Here is a 23397-nt window from a genome sequence, read left to right on the forward strand (position 1 = left end):
CAGGAAAACATTTTCCTTCGTATCAAACACACCCTAAGAGTTATTGGTTCTTTGTTGAGTCCACTAGTTGGAGTAAATTGATGAGTTATTTTGTGTGATGTTTGGGCTGTTTAAAAGTTACAGGCTAATCTATGTTTCCAATCTGATTTCTTAATAGAATATCAGTTTTCACGTTAATTATTACTTAATTATTCCTACTCTTGAATTTGAAATTTTCTTAATGAACTTCAACTAAAACTAAATAAATTATAGGTTATGTTTGCTCGAAAGTGAGTATAGTCGGTGGAAAAACGTACGTGTATTCCATTTTTAGTGATAGGAATATGGGAGCAAATATATATATATATATATGGGCTTATATAGTATATGATTATATGCACCACTTAACAATTTGAAATTTTGAATGTGCAAAATATTTTCTAAATTATCATTCGACCTGTTCCTTTTTTTTTTTTGGTGTGTGTGTTTTACCTAATATCATGAAAATTGTGTAGTTTAAGAACAAATGTCATACATAATTTTTCTAAAAAGAAGGGAAAATCATAATAATAACATCAATAAGGGGTATTAATTGATTCTTTCAGGCTAGTCGTGGAAAATAGTTTAAATGAAAATCTCCATCAACATCAACAACGATGGTACAATTCTATCCGTTTAAGTCTTAGTCTATTGATAGGTTATTGTAACTCTCGCAAAAAAGAAAAGAGATAAAATTCAAGCCAAGAAATAAGGTAGGATACGAAAAAGATAAAAAAGAAGAGAAAATATAACAATCATAACTTTTTCATACTACGCAACTTTCCTTCCCTTTTTCTCAAATTTGACGCACATACGTTAAGAATTTTCAAACTTTTAATCCACTCATCATATTTTTTCGATTATGGTCCAAAGTGTATAGAGAATAATATAATAAGGGGTCAATTTGTGTGCAGGCAAAAACTGTTGAACATGATAAGTTTCCAGAAGGGGTACGCATTAACGAATATTTTCTGTAAAAGCAAAATTATATTACTTAAACACTCACCTAATTAAGTGATTAATTGGTCCCGGAGAGAGAATTTTATTTATGTTAATTAAAAATACATAATAAAAGCAGTGGCTAGCAGGTATTTGGAATCATGAAGTAATTGGGCAGATGAATGCACCTCTCGAGAAATTATATAATTTAGGATTAGTGTATATATGTATTATATATTAGTAATAAAGGATTAATTAAGAAATTAAAAGTACTAATCACATTACAAGGGATTAAAGTTATAGTACCGACATCTGTCACCACAAGGCACCCACCATGAGTATGAGGATAAGGGCCTGTTTGGGAACCCACTTATGTTTTTCTTCAGAATTAGTACAGGTCTTTTATTGGTTGTGTGATTTTGGGACCACTTTTTAAGTTTTAGTTACTTGCTACACACAAACACAAACAAAATTTGCATTATTCTATTCTTTGCTAAAACTAATCAAATTACACTAGTGGTGATGGGAACGTCACGTCTGAATAGATTTTTTTATGAACGATTTGAATTTAGTCGAGATTTTAATACTATCTTCAGACAGTCGGTGGGAAATTAAATTATAATTGAATATTATTAACAAAATTCTTTATTTCGTTTTTAAAAGTGTTTTGGAATCTGTTATTTTTATTATAATTTTTTTTAAAATAATCAATGGTTGAAAGTCCGTGAGGTAATATTAAGATTTTGTATACATGCTACATTCTCTGGATTTCATTTGTGAGATTCTACTGAATATGTTATTATTCTTGTTAACGCTGGAGATCTAATCCATTTTCTGAAATTAAATTTGAATACTAAATATTTATTTTGTAAAAGATATTACCATTGGTAAGTAACTTTTCTTAACACAAAAAGAATAAAGAATTTACTTTGAAATAAAGAGAGCTACAACTTTGCATCTTTCTCCTCTTTTACGTCAAGAATCTAGGGCAATAATACAAGTTAACGTTGATTGAGTTTTTTGAGAGGTTAAAAATATATTTTTATTACTATTATTATTATTTTAAAAAAGTAAGGATTTTTTTTTTAATTTAAAAAATACGAAATGTGTTTTGTGTTACAGATTTTTTTTTCTTTAAGCCAACATATTTGGCATGTAAATTATTCATTCTTTTGAAATATAAAAAACCTTTTTATTACTATTTCTAGGAAAAGAATAGTAATCTATATTTTCTTTTCATATATATATACAATAAAAAGGAATTAATTAATGAGTTAAAGAAATATCTGGCATGGATATTGAACATATTGTACGTTCTTTCTCAACTCCACAAACTATACAACAAATGAAAACGAAAATGGCTCTGAGTTTTCACATCACTTAAATTAAAACACAATACAACTATTAGTTGTCGCTGTTGGGCGACTAATTTAAATTTGTATCGCATAAATATTTTTGCATAACTAATTTACTGTAACTGATATATAGTATATTACAACTCTTTCACCTCTATTAACGAGTTAACCAACAAAATTTCAGTAAAAATAAATTTATAGTCCTATTACATTGATCATCTTATATTTATTTATCATGGTTATGCGATATAATGATATTTTAATCACGGTTAAGTGAATGAAATGTATGTATAAGAAATATCATGCATCTTTTGATTTAGTGTATATTATTAATTTTTGACCTTTAACATTTTCAAAAGTATAAAATAAGTGGATGAAAAATATTTTGGACCTGGAAATAACAAAAAAATATACTAGGCATAAATTTATATTTTTGTATCATAATATGCTAACATCAAAGTAATAAATAATCTTTTTTCGTGAAACATAACTTTATATTTTCGTATCATAATATATATGCTAGGAGCTAGGGCATAATATTTCCATACATATCAAATAAAGTGAAAAACTTTAGAATCAAAGGCCTAACACCTACATATAGGTTATGTACTAACCTACTTTGGGTCTAAATATAGAAATATCTTTCCACAGAAAATAGAATTAATCCTCCCAATAAACCTTTCTCTTACTATTTCTGAAATATTTCTTAAAATAATACTATTAGTATTCATTACTTTTTTTAATGAGAATATATTCGAGAGGAAAAAAAAAAGCAGTATATGCGTAGATGATTGATGAAGTGAAGAAATGTATACCATAAAAAAAAATGAAACTTATGACATTTATATTCAGAAAAAAATTAAATTTATTTTCTCTACTTGTATTAGGTAAGTAATTTTTGCCATTTTTAAAGAATACTTTTGTCATTTCTAAACTAATCAAAGGAGATTTGGAAAAAATCTTTTTGGATCTGTTTGAATATGTCATGTCAAATTATGATTAGCAATTATAATATGAAAATGAAGTTTTGTTAAATATATAATTTGAATTTCTTAACTTGTATTTTTTTTCCTAAACATGAAAAACACAAAAATTGTGAAAATTAATCGAAATTTCTCAAATTCTTATACTATCTTACTGATGAGATAATGAAAGTTAGTTAGAAAAGTTAGTTAGAATTCAGTTAGGAAGAGAATCTTCTAGTTACAACTTCTTTACTTGTATATATATGTACATATCTTGAATGTAAAGATCAACACATTTTTGAATAAAATTTTCTTCTCTTCTCAAATCTCCATTAATGGCGATCTCATCATGGTATCAGAGCACAGTGACGAATTCTGTGTCTAACATCTCCATAGCTTGAAATCATCTCATCAGCTCTTCTATTTGCTGATAAAAGTTTGTTGCACGATCTGGTTATCATTCTGTGATTAGAAAAGAATCTCTAGTTGTCATCTTCGAGGTTGAACTCTGTTAATTTCTGGAAATTTGCTGGTGAATCAATGGTGATTCCAAGTGAAGGAACTGTAAGTGAAGAATTGCAAATGCAGGGAGGATCTTCATCTTCTACTGAATCTGAACGAGTTGATCACAATCATCCCTTGTTCATTCACCCATCAGATACTCAAGGTTCAGTTCTTACCTCAATCCAACTTTTAGGATCTGAAAATTACTCTCTATGGAGTAAATCCTTGAAACTTGTACTTCTGGGAAAAAACAAGTTAGGATTCCTGTTAGGAACATGTAAAAAGGATATGTATCCTTCTTCAATGCATGATCGGTGGGATAGGTGTAATGCCATTGTCTTGGGATGGATAATGAATTCTGTTTCTAAAGGTTTACTGAGTACAGTCATCTATGGATCTGATGCACACAGAGTTTGGGAAGATCTGCGCGAGAGGTTCGATAAGGTCAATGCATCCAGGGCTTACTTTCTACATAAAGAAATTGTTACACTATCTCAAGGTACTACTTCTGTATCAAGTTACTTTTCAAGACTTAGAGAATTGTGGGATGAGTTTGAAACTCTAATGCCTCCTCCTTCATGTGCTTGTGTTGAAGCAAAGTTGTATGCTGAACATTTTCAGTATCACAAACTTTGGCAATTCCTAATGGGACTAAATGATACCTATGCTCATGCTAAGAGTCAAATTCTGATGATAATTCCTGTCCCTAGTGTTAATCAAGCCTATGTTATGATCATTAATGTTGAAAGTCAAAGGTTGAATGGTATAAGCACTGGATCATCTCTAGCTGATTCACATTCAGAGGTTGCTCTTATGAGTAACAAAGTATCTCAAGGTCAATACTCTGGTGTAAATAGTCAAAATGGAAGCAATGGTGGTTATAGGCAGAGAAACTATGGTGATGGTAGGCCTAATGGGAAGGCTCATCTGGTTTGTGATTTCTGTCATTTTAAAGGCCATACCAGGGAAACTTGTTATAAGCTCCATGGATACCCCAAGAGGAAAGGAATCACCTCTAATTCTTATGCCAACAATGCTACTGGAAGCAATCAAGGTAATGAGGTAAGAGCATTTGATAATCATGCTTCCTCTACTAATACTACTCCAACAGGCACACATGGTGGTGTATCCTTGTTCACACCTGAGCAGTACTCACAGATCCTTCAGATGTTAAACAAAGGAAAAGATATAGAGCCTACTGCTAATGTGGCTACTACTAGCACTGCAGGTATGATAACAGCCTTTATGTCAGATGTGGTTAACAGAAATTGGATAATTGATACTGGAGCTTCTAATCACATGGTTCATAATGCTAGTCTAATGACTCAATATAGAAATCTTGATGATAAGAGTAATATGCATGTCAATCTACCTACAGGAAGTCAAGCATCTATTAGTCATATTGGTGAATCCTTAGTACTTACAGATAAGACTGTAAATGGTGTGTTGTTTATTCCAGAATTCAAATACAACCTACTATCTGTATCTCAGTTAACCAAGCAACTGAAGTGTGCTGTGATATTTTTTCCTGACTTCTGTGTCTTTCAGGATCTCTCAAATGGGAAGGTCCTGGGGATTGGTAGAGAAGATCAAGGTTTATATCTGCTTCAGACTGGATTGGATACTTCAGCTGACATTGGTGGTTTTCAGGCTCATAATTCTAGTACTGAAGTTCCTAATATAGACAAATCTAAGGTGACTAATGCTGGTTGTAAGTCTCTATGTGATCTTTGGCATAAGAGACTTGGTCATGCTCCTCTTAAAGTACTCAGTAGAATAAAATGTTTACCTTCTGTATCTTTGGAAGATCATCATTGCACTGTATGTCCTCTTGCAAAACAATCTAGACTTCCATTTCCTGTTAGTATTACTACTTCTGCTGCTTCATTTGATATTGTACATGGAGATGTTTGGGGTCCTTACAGAGTTTCTAATCATGATGGCAAGAGATATTTTCTTACATTGGTGGATGATAAATCTAGATATACTTGGATTTCTTTGTTACATACTAAGTCTGATTGTCTTATAGTTCTGAAAGATTTCTTAAGTATGGTGAAAACTCAATTTGGAGTCAATGTTAAGTGTGTTAGGACAGATAATGGAACTGAGTTTGTTAACTCTCAAGTGTCTAATCTGTTCAAGGAATGTGGAGTTATACATCAGAGTTCTTGTGTTTATACTCCTCAACAAAATGGAATTGTTGAGAGAAAACATAGATCTATTCTTGATATGGCCAGGGCATTAAGGTTTCAAGCAAGTATTCCTTTGAAGTACTGGGGTTGTTGTGTGTCTACAGCAGTATATATTCTGAACAGACTGCCTTCTGTAGTACTACAAAATAAGTCTCCTTTTGAAGTATTGTTTGGTAAAATACCCTCTCTTCAACATATGAGAGTCTTTGGTTCCTTATGCTATGCTACTACTCCTAAATATTTGGATAAGTTTTCTCCCAGAGCTATTCCTGCAATACATTTAGGTTACTCTTCATCAAAAAAGGGGTATATATTATATGACCTGAGCTCTCACTCCTTTTTTGTTAGCAGAGACACAGTGTTTAAATAAGGTATATTTCCTTTTAAAGATCTTCAATCTTCTCCTTCTCCTGTGTTTCCTGTTCTACATTTTGTTGATGACTCTTCTAGTCTTCCTGAGTCTGTTATTACTTCAGATACTTCAAGTAATACCTCAGTCTCTACACCATCTCTAGGAGATTCTCATTCACTGTCTGAGATAGGTGTATCAACTGAAAATCAACCTTCTCTAAGAAGATCTACCAGACTCTCAAAGCCTCCTAGTTGGTTGGATAACTATGTTACTCCTAGTACTAAAAGTGCATGTTTATATCCACTTTCCAATTATGTTTCTTATTCTAGACTGTCTCCTTCATATAGAGTTTCTCTTGCTGCTTATTCTAAAATTACTGAACCTAAGACATATAAAGAAGCTTGTTTGGATCCTCAATGGGTTAAAGCCATGCAGACAGAAATTACTGCTCTAGAAGATAATTGTACTTGGTCGATTGTTCCTCTTCCACATAATAAGACTCCTATTGGTTGCAAATGGGTGTATAAAGTGAAATATCATGCCTCAGGGGCTGTTGAGAGATATAAGGCCAGGCTAGTGGCCAAAGGGTATAGTCAGCAAGAAGGTCTAGATTACACTGAGACCTTCTCACCAGTAGCTAAAATGGTAACTGTGAGGTCAGTGGTGGCCTTAGCAGCTTCTAATGGTTGGTTTGTATTTCAAATGGATGTTCACAATGCCTTTCTTCAAGGAGATCTTCTTGAAGAGGTGTATATGCAGGTTCCAGATGGTTTTGCAATCCAGGGGGAGAAGTCTATGGTTTGCAAATTACACAAATCTTTGTATGGTTTGAAGCAAGCACCAAGGCAGTGGAATCTAAAACTAACTCAAGCATTGAGTAGTATGGGATTTACACAATCTCATTATGATTATTCCTTGTTTACAAAGAAGGTGGGAAAGGAGTTGCTTGTTATTTTGGTATATGTTGATGATCTATTAGTAACTGGCAGTAGTTTACAGCATATACAACAAGTCAGGAAAGATCTACAACACAGGTTCAAGATGAAAGATCTTGGTGAGCTAAAATACTTTCTTGGGATTGAGTTTTCTAGAACTAATGATGGTATCCTCATGAATCAGAGAAAATATGCTTTAGGACTTGTATCTGAACTAGGATTAACAGGTTGCAGACCTGCTTCTACTCCTCTAGAAACTAATCACAAGTTAACTTCTATTGAATTTGATGAATGTTCAGGCAAAGTTAGTAATACAGAAGATACATTGTTAGATGACTTTGGAAAATATCAAAGGCTTATAGGGAGGTTGTTATATTTAACAATGACCAGGCCAGATATAGCCTTTGTGGTTCAAGTGTTAAGTCAGTTTATGCATTCACCTAAAACATCTCACATGGAAGCTGCTATTCGAGTAGTGAAATATATCAAAGGAACAGCAGGACTTGGTCTGTTTATGCCAAGTAGTAAAAGTTCAGAATTAACAGCATATTGTGACTCAGATTGGGCTGCGTGTGTGGAGTCAAGAAGGTCGGTAACTGGATATGTAGTGAAGTTTGGGAATGCTGCAATATCATGGAAAACTAAGAAGCAAAACACTGTATCCAGAAGTTCTGCAGAAGCAGAATTCAGGAGTATGGCTACAACAGTTGCAGAAATAGTTTGGCTGAAAGGCTTATTCAAGGAATTGGAAACAGAGATCAGGCTGCCTATAAGGTTGTTTTGTGACAGCAAAGCTGCAATTCAGATAGAAGCTCATCCTATTTTTCATGAGAGAACTAAACATTTCGATATAGATTGTCACTTTGTTAGAGAAAAGATTGTTGGAGGACTAATACAAACTCACTACATAAACACCAAAGATCAGCCAGCAGACTTACTCACAAAAGGACTTTGTAAACCTCAGCATGAAGCTTTTATTAACAAGCTTGGAATGAAAAATATATTTTCTTATTCTAAGCTTGAGGGGGAGTGAAGAGATAATGAAAGTTAGTTAGAAAAGTTAGTTAGAATTCAGTTAGGAAAAGAATCTTCTAGTTACAACTTCTTTACTTGTATATATATGTACATATCTTGAATGTAAAGATCAACACATTTTTGAATAAAATTTTCTTCTTCTCTTCTCAAATCTCCATTAATGGCGATCTCATCACTTACCAAATGAACAAAGCATATAAACAAAATATCGAAATATCGTAATCTCTTCATGCTTATCGCTGAGCATGACTCTCCTTTATAGAAAGTATAAACATATTTTAAAGAATTTGACATAATTTAGAGTGATGATCTAAAATAACATATCAAAACACTTAATTAAAATCATAACATTATTATCACAAATTAAGATATTTTCTCCGTTTAAAAAAGAATGTTTCTATTTTTTTTAAATTTATTTTTTAAAAAATAATCTCTTTCCTTTTTTGGTAACACTTTAATTTTAACTTTCCACGTGACATGTTTAAGATCACAAGATTAAAGAGAATTTTGATACATTTGACATAACTTTAGTTTAACACCACGAGATTAAAAAATCTTATTTCTTTTCTTAAACTTCATTCTAAGTTAAACTAAATCATCCTTTTTTGAAACGGAGGAAGTATAAATTTAAAATATTTTCATTAGTTTATCTCTTGTCCACAAGCCATTAAATATTAATAATAGAGGAATTAAAGAGCTTTGAATTTTGACATCATTAATAGAGACAAGTCAGTAGATTATTTAATAGAAGCAATGCGTTTTCGATATCTCATTGGTTCGTACATACTCATTTTTGACGTCTTTCAAACATGTGTACCACCTTTAATTTCCATTTTTATGGACTATACTTTCTTTACTCAATTCTTTTTTAATAAAAAATAGTAAATAAATATTTGATACTCTTTTTTTTCTGTTTTCAGTTAGCTTTTTAGGATTACCAAAACTAGTTAAGGATGAGGGTTTTGTTACTACGTACCATTCCAATTATATTATTCTTTGAGATCTCTTTTTTTTCCCTTAGTGGGGTTATGATAAAGACATTAAGAAAATGAAAAGAAAAAATAAAGAGAAAGAAGTAGAAGTGTGTGGCCTTTGGCCCTTTGTTCCTTTTGATAATATATATTTCTTTTTCGTCCAATTTATATGAATTAATTTGATTTGATACAATTTTTTTTTTTGAAAATAAGTGATTGATGTTTATATGAATAAATATTTTAAAATTAAATTATTAATATAAGAATATGTTAATTGTTTCTTTTGAGACTAACTAAAATAGAAAGTAAATCATATAAATCGAAAGCGGGAGTATAATAAATTGGGGTTGAAAATCAAACAACAAACTTTGTACATTACCCTTCTTTACTTACTCCTTTTTTTCTCTTTGCTTATCTCTCTCTCTCTCTCTCTTACATTTGTTAGTGTATTGTGTCTTTCCATTTTAGCTCCAAATAGTCCTTTTGCAACCAAAATCTTTTCTATATTTGTAAGTCCTCATTGCTACACATGTACTATCTTATTAGCTAATCTATAACTTATTACCTTTTATTTCTTGTTTCATTTCTTCTATTTGATGCTTTTCTCTCTTCCTTCAAATCTCTTCTTGTATGAAATTAGTACTAACAACAATATTAATTCCCTTCATCTAGATTTTTTAAATCAATTTCTATGTGATTAATTCCTTCTTCAATATTAAGTTTTTTTTTGTTTTTTTTTTAATAAGGGGATTGATCTAAAGAGATGGTGAGAGGTAAAACACAGATGAGGCGTATAGAGAACGCCACAAGCAGACAAGTTACTTTCTCAAAGAGAAGAAATGGTTTGCTAAAAAAAGCTTTTGAGCTTTCTGTTTTATGTGATGCTGAAGTTGGATTGATTATCTTTTCTCCAAGAGGAAAACTATATGAATTTGCTAGCTCAAGGTAAGTAAATGCTACTATATTTCTTATTTTTAATTTTATCTTGAATTCTATTATATAGGTGTTTGTTTTTGTTCAGATCGTATCAGATCTCATATTTATATTATACATGGATAGAAAGTATTTAGATGTAGATGTAGATCCAAGTCCTTTTAATTACTACAGTAATTCTTAATTATACTAATTTCTCAAGAGGTACTTTATCCAGAAATAATCCATTAAAAAACTTAACCCTAGTTAGTTCAAGTATTCATTTTATTAAGAAAACAGTAATTTTGTTCCTATAACCTTAAAATGGAATAGTTGTATTGAATCTCATAGGACCAAATTAAGTTTTTCTTGAGCAATTAGACAACATATAGAGTAGTACTACTAGTTATATCCTCGTATAGTTAATTAATTTAGCATTATTCTTATACACTATACGTAACGATTATACGTAACGATCAAGAGCGTATAAATGGGAGCCAGTTGTCAAGTTATAGTACTAGTTGATTTCATGATCTATACAAGTTCTTGGGCTGTTCCCATTATAAACAACACCTTAAAGAATCTTTTGGACAGACAACAATCTATTTTCTGTACGGATACTCTTGATATTCACATACCAAATTACTATGCCTTTTGTGCTTCCATATATATATATATATATTTCTGTCAGTAAAATCTTTATTTTCTTTCTTATTATATGGATTATCCATGTTATTACCCATAACTTTTGACATCCTAGTAGAAGGCATGCTTCCATAACTACAAACAAAGAGACAAATAATTATTAGGAGAATCTAATTGTTGTGTCTCCACCTTTTTTTTTTTTTTGTGTTCGTGTCAGTTTGCGTGCATCATGAATATCACCAAATTGTTTATATTGTTTCTTATGAAATTTAAACCCTAATGCAATTATTCGTTGTTGTTGAATGCTATGTGTATATTAATATGTTAGTGTTGTTCAAAATTTGGCAGCATACCTGAGGTAATTGAACGATATAAGAGGCATACTAAAGATAAAGTTCAACCTGATGAGAGCCAATCTGTGGATATTCAGGTAACTATATGTGCCTTGTATATGCAATTAGTGCATTTGCAAAAAAAAAAAGAAAAAAAAGAGTAAATAAATAAAGGCTTACATAATATATGCATATAATGCAGCATACTAAGCAAGAGACAGCAAGTTTGATGAAGAAGATAGAACTCCTTGAATCATCTAAAAGGTTCGACTATATATAGCTGTTATTTCATTTTACTACTCCTTCTGTCTCAATTCATGTGACATGTGACACCAGTTGACTTGATACGGAGGTAAAGAATAAAGGATAAACTTTGTTATGTTTATTGAATTGCCCTTATTAAAGTCACATCTAGTTTGACTTTTCTTCACAATAAAGTGTTAAGTGAGACATAATAAGCGTGAAATGGAGAAGGTACCATTAAATAGTGTTACTAAATGAGGAAATGTGATATTTCTTTTGGTCGATAGATTAAAAAAATAAAGGGCGTCATATAAATTGGGATAGAACGAGTATCCTTTACTAGGTCTCAAGTAAGTTTTGAAACATCTTATCAATCTTTTAAATGGCAATTTGGATGTAACACAGGAAACTCTTGGGAGAAGGTTTAGGATCATGCAGCCTTGAAGAAGTTCAACAATTAGAGAAGCAATTGGAGCAGAGTGTCACTACTATTAGGGCTCGAAAGGTTACATTTTTCTCACACAATTATATGCATGCTTAATAACTTCTATAATCTATATTGAAATTTAGGCTACTTGTAATGCATTTTTGGTTCTCTTTTCTTGTTTTCAGATGCAAGTCTTTAGGGAACAAATGGAGAGATTGAAAGAAAGGGTAAGACTAATTACATTGTCACAATTAATACATATATAATGTCATCCCAACTATCCTATATTTGCTAGGTTGCTCAGACTCTTAAATATACCAACGCGTACATAAATGGTCAAAGTATAGGCTCATTAAAAAACTATACTAAAGTCGACTTATTTTGATATATATGTATCGTTAGTGAAAAATTCTGACTCTCACATTGCATGCTTGAGTCTATTTTTAGAGGATTAGTCATGAATGTGGAAATATGTATAGAGAGTCCGAACACCATAGCCTATAAGTGGTGTAATAATTTTGTTGCTTGTTATGCTTGTAACTTAGGCTTATTATTTAAATCTTACTTTCTTGTGTAATATATTATCCAGGAGAGAGCCCTTACAGCTGAAAATATGATGCTGAGGGAACTAAAGGTATAATATATCTTCCTGTAAACATGAGATGTGTACATTTGATTTCGAAATTTATGAAGTTCAATTATATATGACTTTAAATAAATACGTCTAATTCGAGTTTTGTTGATTGTTGTATTAGTTTGGAGGAGATGAAGAGAGACGAAAATCAAGTGGAGTAATTTGTATAGAAGGTGGTAGTACTGGTAGCGAAAAATCAGATGTTGAGACTGAATTGTTTATCGGACAACCTCATTATCATGACTCCAGAATAAGGCGTCCTGAATGGTCTTGAGTGGTCCAATATAGGACCACTCAAGACCGTAGAATTGCTCTCAAGTGCCCTTATTTTGTACTTTGTATAAATTTTGACTGATTATCAAGTATAAACTAACTAGTAATCTCAGCTGCTAAATTATTTTGGAGATGTATGAGTGGGTTTAATTTCTCTCTTAATTAATTAATTAAGATGGAGTTTAACTTTAAGCCCTTCTTCTGAGATACTTATATGTACTTATTGGAATGATGTAATATTACATTTACTTTCACTTCAATAAAGCTCCTTTCTTTTATGTGATGTTCAACACTAAACTTTCATATTATAAATTTTCTTTAATTTCTAAATTTATCGAACAACTAGAAAGAAATTACATTTAACTTTAAAAGTAATTAACTAGCCAACTACTCGTCTACTTTAGGCTATCAACATAATTATTGTTACGTATGGATGTAACTTTTTGGTGTTCGATATTCATTGGTTTAATTCAATTCACGTGTAAAGTTCATTGAAAGAAAAATAGTTCTCGATATGAAGTTTATAACTTTTTGAACTTGAATCGAGATTTTTGTCACGGGTAAAGAGATTTTATCCGTCCCAAAACAACCTCGGTGGTAGCTGTGAAATAATTGGCTAGATGAATTAGAGGTTTTTTTTTAGTTTAATCGTACTACTGACATCTGTCTCGAAAGTAACGGACTGTTTGGGTATCCACTTACTTTTAGCATCTTTTGCTTCTTCATATTCATATAAAAAAAAATCGTACAAAGGTTTTTTCTTTTTTGTATTTCTTTTACATTAGAAAGCCTTTTTTCCCTTGATTTTGTACAATGGTTTGGTGATTTAGGGACCACTTTTGAATATGACCTTTACTTTCAAATTTTAATTGACTATATGATAACAGTATTTTCATCAAATTTTCTTTAATTTTTTATAGCATATCATAGTATTCTCAAAAATGTTTTCTGATATAACAAGGTCTTTTTCCTGATAAAATTAGAGTAATACAGAGTTAACCTACTAATTATTTAAAGCAAATCAAGTCACAAATAATGTTTATTTGAGTAATATATATAAGATACGTCTCCGTCTCCATCCCATCCTACACATAGAGATAAGATCTAGTAAGGGTTGACGCCCTGAAGTGAATTATAAAAACTTACTATATAATTTATTTTCAATTTTCTCATTGATAATGACACGAATATACTTTTCCCAACACTAAATATAAAAACTCTCGTGGTCTTGTCATAAACTTAATCATTACTTGTATTACATTTTTATATGAGAACGTTCGAAGTAGCCAGGGGAGTCAAATCACCTCATTATTAATAGAGTGAATGCAAATATATGGAATTAAAACTCCTATAATTTTTACTAGTAGGCCTCACACTAATAAGTATATCCCTACAATTTAAAGTTAATTAGTTTGCTTTTTCTTTGTAGTAATCGATTCGAAATTTTGATGGCATACCTAACACGTTTTCTCGTATATATCATACGGCAACATTATTTTCCTTCTTTTATACTGTAATTTTTATAAAATTGAGTTTTGCTCTATGTACATAGTTCATACGTTATTACGATTCGATTCTTATACTACACGAAGTTTAGTTTTATCAAAACACTTCTACTTGAATCATTTCGATTCCAATTTCAAAACACTTAACAAGACTTTTAAACCTCTTACTTTACTTAACCTTAAACTTTTCACTAACTATATGCAAATATTCCAATTCAATTTCAACCACATACTTTTATCCAACAGGCAACTTAAATATTTCTCGTTTAGAGTTAAAAGATTCTGTCATAAATGTCATTGTTCCCCATGAACTTGGATATAGTAAAAGCACAATCAACTGAAAATTTATTTTTACTTGTCTACTTCAAATTTTTACATGTTCTTTAAGAAACAAGAATTGATATGTGCATTTTCTATAATGCTCATAATAATTAATTCATATTTTTAAGTCTTAGAAAAAATGATTTGTAAAATAAGTAACTAAACATGCTGCGGGTAAACTAGAAAAAAATAAAAATATAATTTTAATATATTAAAAATAACAAATAATAATAAAAATTTATTTTAATAACAATGAATAAGTAAAAGCTGAACACACTAATTAGATATGTCATATATCTGGAGTCGATCGGGAACTAATTCAATACTAATGAGAAACAATTTTTTAATTACAATTGAAAAAAAAATGCTCATTTAAATGTTTTGTAAAGATTAACCCTAGCTACTTTTTTGAAAACAAATTATAAAACCCTACTTAATTTTTTGTTAAAAGTGTAAATTAATTTGGACGGCAGACCAAGAAATGTATTAATGAGTAATAAAAAGATGGCTTTATTTTTAAATAGTAAATATAATTTACAATTTAATATTTTTACAGTTGTAATGCGATCATTCTATATCTTTTAAACTAAATATAATTCAAACATCAATACGTCGAACTTAATTATCTTTTGAAAATTATCAATTTTTGCAGATGAAAATTAAAGAATTGATGGATGGAACAGTAATAAACAATTTTTATATATTCTTCGGTTAAAACTTCTGTCTTATCATCAAAGTTGCAAGATAGGAGTAATATGTTTCTAAGTTGCAATAAAAAATGTCAATATGGCACTCTTACATGGTATTAGCATTAGTATGTCAAATTATCTTGTGAAACTTAGAGGTACGTACACCTTTAGAGTCCAAACATTTCTGAAAACACTTTTAGAAGTTTTATTATAAACTTTTTCTAGGTCAATAAACATGTAACACCTTGCCATCTGAAAGAGTTAAAAATTGAAAATAGTTATTTTAGGAAAGAATGAAAAACCTGAAAATTCGTTATGTTAAGTTTGAATTTGGGGTCAATTTCAACTAACCATAACTCTTAGCTCATGATGAGTTAGGTGTGCTTTCAGTAATCGTAGGAAAGATCTTGGAATTATCTTTCTGATGCCGTCAAGTTTGCGCAATCCCGAATTTGTATGAGTAAGATATGCTCATTTGAAGTTGGATTGTTCAAATAAGAAAAATCTAAATCGAATTTTGAAAGGGTATTTTAGTATTTTCCTTACCCAATTATTTTAATTCGATTTTAGAAGTTTCTTTGGGTCTAATATGAATTAGAGCAGTTCAGTTAATTGGAAATTCACGCTAGGGCTTGGAAAAAAGAGAAAATAGGAGAAAGAAGAAGAAAGTTCAAGATTCATCGATTTCTTGAAGATTTTCGTGTGGATTTGGCCAAGGATTAATCCCTTCGAGGTATCTGAGATCACATAGCGTTTGATTAGTTCACCCACGTGCCAATCGTGATTTAATTCAGTAAAGGTGTATAGTTTTGAAAGCAAATTCTATGAGTTCTCGATGTTAATTCGTTTGAAATCTCGTGAGTTCTTGTTTGTTAAAGTTTCTTAAGGTTGATTCATGTATTTAGGCGTGATTTCGAGTTGAATCTTGTATATATTGATGGTATAGTTTATTCTAAGTGTTTGGGGGGAAGAACCAAGTTTAAATAAGATGTTTAGAATTGAAAATGAAGGAGAAAAGTCGGAGTGCGCCTGGGCAGGGGCTAAGGCGCTGCACCAGAGCACCTAAAAGAGGCTCTGAAGTTTGGGATCAGGGGCGTCGCGCCAGCCAGAGCGCCCCAACCCAACCCTTGAAATTCACCCTCTGGCATCCCGCGACTCTCAGAACGCCAGGGACGTTAGTTCTTTCCATTTCCCCCCTTTTTTTCGTGCTAGTTCCTTCGCAACGTACCTATGTTTTCTAGTTTACTCCAGCATTCTAAGGTAGGTATAAACATCATGAAATCATCCATAAATATTAGATCATGAACCTTGAATCCATAATTCAATCAAGAAAAGCTAAGAGTCAAGTTAAGAAGTCAAGGACCAAGTCAGGAGCAGTTCATAAAGTTTGTCAAAAGTCTTTTACAAACATTTCAACTTCGTTTTAAGACTTATGCTTTGAGATGACTAAAGAATAAGAGTACAAGTTCATTTCTTCATAGATTATATGAGAACTAAGTATTTCCAAGAATTAAATAAATGTTTTCACATTTGAGCAAGAAAGGATACACAAATTTCCTAGAGAGCTTTTAGGCTAGGTTTTGAGTAATTATCTCAAACCAAAGAAAAAGATTTTTTTTAAAAGCATATGAGCTAAGTCTATTTTTGGGAGTAGTATTGATCACCGATATGAGAATGCGAGTTCATAATAATTCAAATCTCCATAAACCATGTCGTCATCATACGTAAAAAATGATCATACTTTTTAGATGATTCCTCAGTACTTTTTAGCATAGATTAGTGGATCTACTTTGTTAATGCGTTCTATATGACAGCAAAGTATATGACAATTTTGGCAACGTGGCAAGACGTGAAAGTTATCGATTAGAGAAACTTCCATAGAAACTATATTACTTTATTATTTGAGTAAATTGATTTGTTATTGCATTTCTTTATCAAATTGAGCTACTACCTGCTATTCCTACTACCTACTATTTTAAATGCTTTGTACAACTGCACCTTATTTATTGTTGTGTACGTCGCATTTGAATTAAGTTTTTCATGAGTTGGGTAAAGCCAATGTAAATGTTTCTTTTAGGCTTCTTTTCAAGCATATGTTTTGTTTAATATTCCCCTCGCATACTCATACATTCATTTACTGACGTCATTTGGCCTGCATCATTTAATGATGCACACACAAGTAATCAGGATCAGCATCTAGCGTCTCGTTGATCTAATTGAGCACTCAATATCAGTTAGTAAGCCTCCTTACTTTCCGTAAGGCTTTTTTTTTTGCATTGTTTTAATACTTTAGTTGTTAGGATGATCGGGGGTCTTGTCCCAGCATCCCTCATTGTTTAGAGGTTTCATAGACGGATCGTTATAGTTCTTTGGTCTTATTCATTTCAAATGTTGCTTAAAGACTTAAGTTGCTTTATTGGCTAGTAGAATGCTTTCTTATTAAACATTATTGAGTTATATAGGTCTATCTTGGTTAAGTTAAGTGATCCGCTGAGTAAGTAAATTAGGATAAGGGTTCTCTTGGGACCATCAATGATTCCCGAGTGCTGATCCTCTTCAGGATGTAGGCTTAGGGCATGACAGAACACACCTCTCCTTGTCCTCATCCCATCTCTACCATCTTCTTTCAAATTTTGACAGTGTAGCTCAACAACTTGATACCTCTACAGCTGTTGTAATTCTGAATATCACTCTTATTCTTATATAGCAAAATCATTGTACTCCATATTTATTCGACATTTTTTATTTCATAAAATTAACATCTTCAAACAATCTATTTAGTAATTTCATCCCTACTTTTCTTATCTTATGACCTTATATATTTCCAACAATAATTCTTTTCTAAAGATAAAAGAAAGCTCATTTGACTTTAATTTCAATTTAATTTGATAAAAGAAGAAAAAAAATACGGAAAGGACCTAAAATACCTTTGAAGTATTGAAAAGGGTGTATAACTACCACTCATCCACCTATTTGCTCCAAAATACCTTCCTCATCCGTCTATTGATTCACAAATGCCCACCCCATCCACCTTCGCGTCCAATTTTAGCCACTTCATCAACGGAGCATCATTTAAAATAATTAAATAATCCTTCTATTTACGTGACGCTCAACCATTGATTACAATTTAATTATTTAATATAATTATTTAAGTCCACCCATTACCCACCCATTTTTAACTAAACCTGCCCGATCCAACACAAAGAACCCATCTAATTAAAACAACCCTAAAACCTTGTTCCCAAATAAACACTCCATTCTCCAACCAAGTTCTTGAATCAATGAAAGTTGGATGCTTTATTAGTATTCTTCAACAAATTTGTGTACATTTATTAAAGAGAGTATTAACGTTTTCTCTCACACACATTGGACCTACAAAGTAGAGTTAAACGTTTAATGTAATTAATCAATTAATAATGGAAGATTGCTTTGTTGTTTCTCCAAGAAAAAGGTGTAAAAGATGATATTGGATCAATTCATTAAACGTTATTTACGAATATAATGATTTGAGAAGTTCAATTCGATGTTCTAAAATATTTCACATCCAACTTTCATTGATTCAAGAACTTGGTTGGGGAAATGGAGTGTTTATTTGGGAACAAGGTTTTAGGGTTGTTTTAATTAGATTGATTTTTTGTATTGGGTCGGGTGGGTTTAACAAGTATTGGGGTGGATTTAGTTAAAAATGGGTGGGTTTAAAATTATATTAAATTGCGGCAAATGATTGAGCGACACGTAATTGAAAGGATTATTTAATTATTTTAAATGGTGCTTCGTTAATGAAATGACTAAAATTGGATCCAAATGTGGATAAGGAGAGTATTTGTGAGCCAATAGATGTATGATGAAGGTATTTTGTAGCCAATAGGTGGATGAGGGATTGTTTTGTGCCATTTTTAATACTTCACAGATATTTTAGACTCTTTTTCGAAGAAAATAAATTGAATTGAATAAATAAAGGGTAAAATTGTCTTTCTAAAATTTTCAAGACGAAGAGAATATAGAGGTCACTTTGGGCATAAAAAAATATTAAACATTATAAGTTTCCAAAAAAGGTACGCATCAGGTGATATTAGCAATCCTCCTTAAAAGGAATTAAATTAGTCAAACACTCACCTAATCTCTAATATTGGAAGATTAGCATAAGTATATATATAATTAACTGGTCCCGGAGAGAGATTTTTCTTTTTAAAAAAATTGAATTATTAAAAAATAAATGCACTGGCTTGTAGCAAACATGGTGGCTTCTCGAGATTATTTTTTTTTAAAAAAAATTAATTTATGTAAAACTAAAGTGTTTTCGATAAATGTACTAATAAGAGATATAATAGTACAGTAAATTATTAATTAATTTATAGTTTATTTAAAATAAAGTTGGTTGGCGTGCCGACACCTGTCACTACCATCCACTACGTCTTGTTTGGGTGCCCACTTACTTTTTTGGCATTTTTCCTAATTTTGTACCAAGGTTTTGTTATTTTTGGGACCACTTTTGAGCATCACTTAATTTACTCTTTAATTTTATTTATCCAATCAAATACTTTTATTTTATGTTTTATTTTTTTAAATCTAATGGATAGACAACATTAAAATGTGAAAAAGTAACTAACAAGTTTTTAACTCCATTGATGGAGCTTCTAACTGTCTAAGAACATTGAGGATGAAACAGAGAAAAATGAAACTGATATTATTGAGCTATTGAAAAAAACTTAGTTGTATATAACTACTTCTTATATACAGAGGTGTATGATGAATACAAGTGAAATACTAGAACCTTTTATAGCCTTCTACACACTATTGTATACACCTAACATAATATAACACGATGTGTAACTCACTGCTTTCTTGTACTAACTAATTATTTTACATGGAATTTAACAAAAAACAGATTTATACAGCCTGTTTGGATTGATTTAAAAAAATATTCTTTTAAGTTAAAAGTAAAAACTCAAATTGAAATGACTTTTAAGTCAAAAAATGAAAAGTAAGGGGAGATCTACTTTTAATTTTTTCCTTATTTAAGTTATTTTTACCTTGTCAAACACTTCCTAACTTATTTCAAGTTATTTTTTACTTATCTTAAATTATAGGGAAAAGGGTCTGATATACCCCTCAACTTTGTCATTTAGAGCTGATATACCTCTCGTTATAAAAGTGGCTCATATATACCCCTACTTGTAAACAAATGGCTCACATATACCCTTTTCCTCTAACGGAAATGAAAAAAATAATAATTTTAATCTAAATTTTTATTATTTTTTTCTAAAAAATATAATCCCATATGAGTAAATTTAATCCTCGTCAAACATATTTTTTTTTTGACTTTTTTTTTGTTTCAATGACTAATTTATAATTATTATTTTGATAATCAAATTTATTTATGTTTCACTAATATTGTTGTAAAATTTATTGTAGATGACCAAATTTTTTCTTCGAATACGAAATTAAATTACAATACACACAAAAAAAAAAGTTTAAATTTTTTTTCTTTAAACTAAGGAATGAAAGAAAAAAACAAAATAAGAATAAGAAACTCAAATTATTATAATAAAAGAAGTCAAAAAATAATTTTTGTATGAAAAAAATTAAAATATACCTTGAACTTTGCTAGAAGAATCATATATACCCCTAAATAATTTTTTTTAAAAAATTAGAAGTAACAAAATAAATTTAAAACTAATTTTTTAACTTCCGTTAAATGAAGGGTATATATGAGCCATTTTGTAACGGCAGGGGTATATGTGAGCCGTTTGTTTAACGGTAAGGGCATATATGAGCCACTTTTATAACGAGGGGTATATCAGCTCTAAATGACAAAGTTGAGGGGTATATCAGACCCTTTTTCCTAAATTATATTTTATATTTGTCAAACACTTCTAGAAGTCCAAAACTGACTTACAACTTACAAGTAGGTTTGACCGACTTTAATGCCAATCGAGATACCTTTTTAGTGTTCGCTTGAATTGACTTATTTTTAGATGTTTTTTACGCTTAAGAATTTGTTGAATTTTGAAGGTGTTTGGAAAGTTTTAAAATAAGTCAAAATCAAAACAGTGATACTCTCTATTATCACGACCCGGACCATCGTGATTGATACTCGCACTAATCCTCCGGCAGGAGAATCATTACTACAATCCAACTACACAACTTAACGAAAACTAGAACATTTTAAAATACAACAGTAGATTTAAATGCCTAAAGAAATTTGGGGTTCTCATAAACTCCGAAGTTAAATTTAAACAAGTACCAACCATTTGGGAAAAACGACTCCTAGAACCTAAAAGTCATTGTACCAAAACTCTTAATTCGACAAGTCTAAGGAAAAAGGGTACAACCCCAACCAAACATAAGAAATATGTAAAGAACTAGTCTAAGTCCGAAGAGAATGGGCTAAACATAAGAGAATTCATGACAGCCTCGAAGAACTGACTCACCCTTGAATTCGGTCTCGATTAGTTATCTCCTAGCTGAGGTCGATCACTAACTGCCTAAGATGTTTTGTACTCAACAAAGAACGAGCAAGTGCAATATCAGTACACAATCACAGTATACTGATAGAATCACGCGGCCACCCAGTAAGCACAGTATACACAAGCAATCAAACACAATATACATACATATACAAAATACAAAGATAAACTATAGCAATCAAACACAATATACATACATATACAAAATACAAAGATTAACTATCATTTATAGATTAACATACGGTTTCTAATATCAGCGACACGTAGGCATAAATGTAATAATCATAGTGGTCCTCTCATGGAACCCAAGCCCCAACGATTAGTGTGTCTAAATGTGAAACATAATCTAATATATGAGTCGAAACGTGACACTCGATCCAGACATCACAACCACAATCACAATTCCACCAATAACGAACAATGTTCATAGTCACACAATCAAGCAATGGTTTTCATGGCATGAAATCATTCATATACATGTACTCATTTGCATTAGATTCGATTTACATTCCTTATTCTCATACATGCATACATACAACGAAGCAATTACCGACATATATCACACAAACAGGAATATTGAAAGCATCACCTACCTCGAAACCAAGCTTGAACCCTCCCGTGACACTTGAGTCTTTCTTTTTGGAATTATTTCCGCCTGTTCTTGGTCTAAAAACAATAAATTAACGCAAGGATCAATAAACAAGACCTAGTTTACCTGAATAATAATCAATTTATCAATCCATGACCAAACCTAAAATCCTATTATCAAATTAGGGCTTTTACCCACCATTAACTTCAGGCCAAAACCACCCTCGTTTAATTATTACCCAATATTTTAAGGTTTACGAATCAAATTACAGATTAAGGGAGTAAAAACTTACCTTTAGCGCTAGAAAACAGGAGATTCTAGTCAACAACTGTTCTGGGTCGTCTCTTAGCTCTCAAGGACGAAGGTTTGCAGAAAATAATGAATTTAAGTTTTTTTCCGACGTAAGTCGCGACTGGCCTGCCACAACAGCCTCGCCCTGACGGGGTTAATCCCGCCTTAGTGACTTACACGGAGATAGAAGCTCAGAATTTAAGTTCCAAACTCCTGTTTTACAACACACTTTCAAACCAAGACATTTTAAAACTATTCTTTTACGCCAAGATAAATTTCAAAAGTTTTACTCGTTCGAATCTAATTACGTAAAATCGTACAAACTCCTTAATGTCTTGGCTATCTATGTACGTGATCAAGTTCATATTTATTTTCTCATTCATTACCAATCGTACATGGCATACATGAGGGACATTAATTACAATGTTTCGTGCTTAATTGGCTACATCCTCCTCTTTCGCTGTTATACACTCTACTGACGTATATAAAATATACACATGTCTTTTTTGTGGGTGTATTAATTAATATTTCCAATACAAGTAGTTGCATTGATAAATGACAACTCCCTCCTTTTAACAACTTTATGTCCTAGCTTGAAAAGTTTATTAATCCAGTACATTTATTTCGAGTTTATATATTGTTAAGAGTATTTAACATTTAATATAAAGATATGAAAAATAATTTTGATTTTATATATTTTATAATTTTTTTATATGTATAATATATAATTTTTCGACAAAAAATCTCCAAATGACCAGCCTAAATTATATGCGACTATGCCGGAATGTGCTGCCACT

General features: G+C 31.1%; 1 protein-coding gene and 1 long non-coding RNA gene across 4 annotated transcripts; one reads left to right on the top strand and one right to left on the bottom strand.

Annotated features, from left to right (window-relative positions):
• The first annotated feature begins 9624 nt into the window (after window positions 1–9624).
• LOC107009850 (MADS-box protein SOC1-like) lies at window positions 9625–12933 on the top strand. 2 transcript variants are annotated; one of them, XM_015209174.2, is made up of 8 exons: window positions 9625–9778; window positions 10016–10214; window positions 11175–11256; window positions 11361–11422; window positions 11807–11906; window positions 12014–12055; window positions 12418–12462; window positions 12584–12933. In XM_015209174.2, exons 2-8 carry the CDS (start codon window positions 10033–10035, stop codon window positions 12734–12736), a joined length of 666 nt encoding a protein of 221 aa, XP_015064660.1. In that variant the 5' UTR covers window positions 9625–9778; window positions 10016–10032; the 3' UTR covers window positions 12737–12933. The 2 variants fall into 2 exon arrangements, with proteins under 2 accessions (XP_015064660.1, XP_027771720.1); XM_027915919.1 differs by lacking the exon at window positions 9625–9778 and adding an exon at window positions 9827–9897.
• Window positions 12934–13029: 96 nt separating this feature from the next.
• LOC107009856 lies at window positions 13030–22968 on the bottom strand. 2 transcript variants are annotated; one of them, XR_003577570.1, is made up of 3 exons: window positions 22602–22968; window positions 22314–22386; window positions 13030–13820 (listed from the first exon to the last, which is right to left on the bottom strand). It is a non-coding gene; the product is annotated as an uncharacterized LOC107009856 (long non-coding RNA). The 2 variants fall into 2 exon arrangements; XR_001455490.2 differs by lacking the exon at window positions 13030–13820 and having other exon boundaries at window positions 22170–22386; window positions 22602–22953.
• Between the last annotated feature and the right edge of the window lie 429 nt (window positions 22969–23397).

The sequence above is a fragment of the Solanum pennellii genome, chromosome 1 (genome assembly GCF_001406875.1).
Source record: "Solanum pennellii chromosome 1, SPENNV200".
Lineage (NCBI taxonomy): Eukaryota > Viridiplantae > Streptophyta > Magnoliopsida > Solanales > Solanaceae > Solanum > Solanum pennellii.

What these genes read in the sequence shown, in the direction of transcription:
- LOC107009850 (XM_015209174.2), top strand. Translation starts at nt 10,033, where the DNA reads ATGGTGAGAGGTAAAACACAGATGAGGCGTATAGAGAACGCCACAAGC. An exon ending in CTCCTTGAATCATCTAAAAG is followed by an intron (nt 11,423 to 11,806) that starts GTTCGACTATAT and finishes GATGTAACACAG; the next exon opens with GAAACTCTTGGGAGAAGGTT. An exon ending in CTACTATTAGGGCTCGAAAG is followed by an intron (nt 11,907 to 12,013) that starts GTTACATTTTTC and finishes TCTTGTTTTCAG; the next exon opens with ATGCAAGTCTTTAGGGAACA.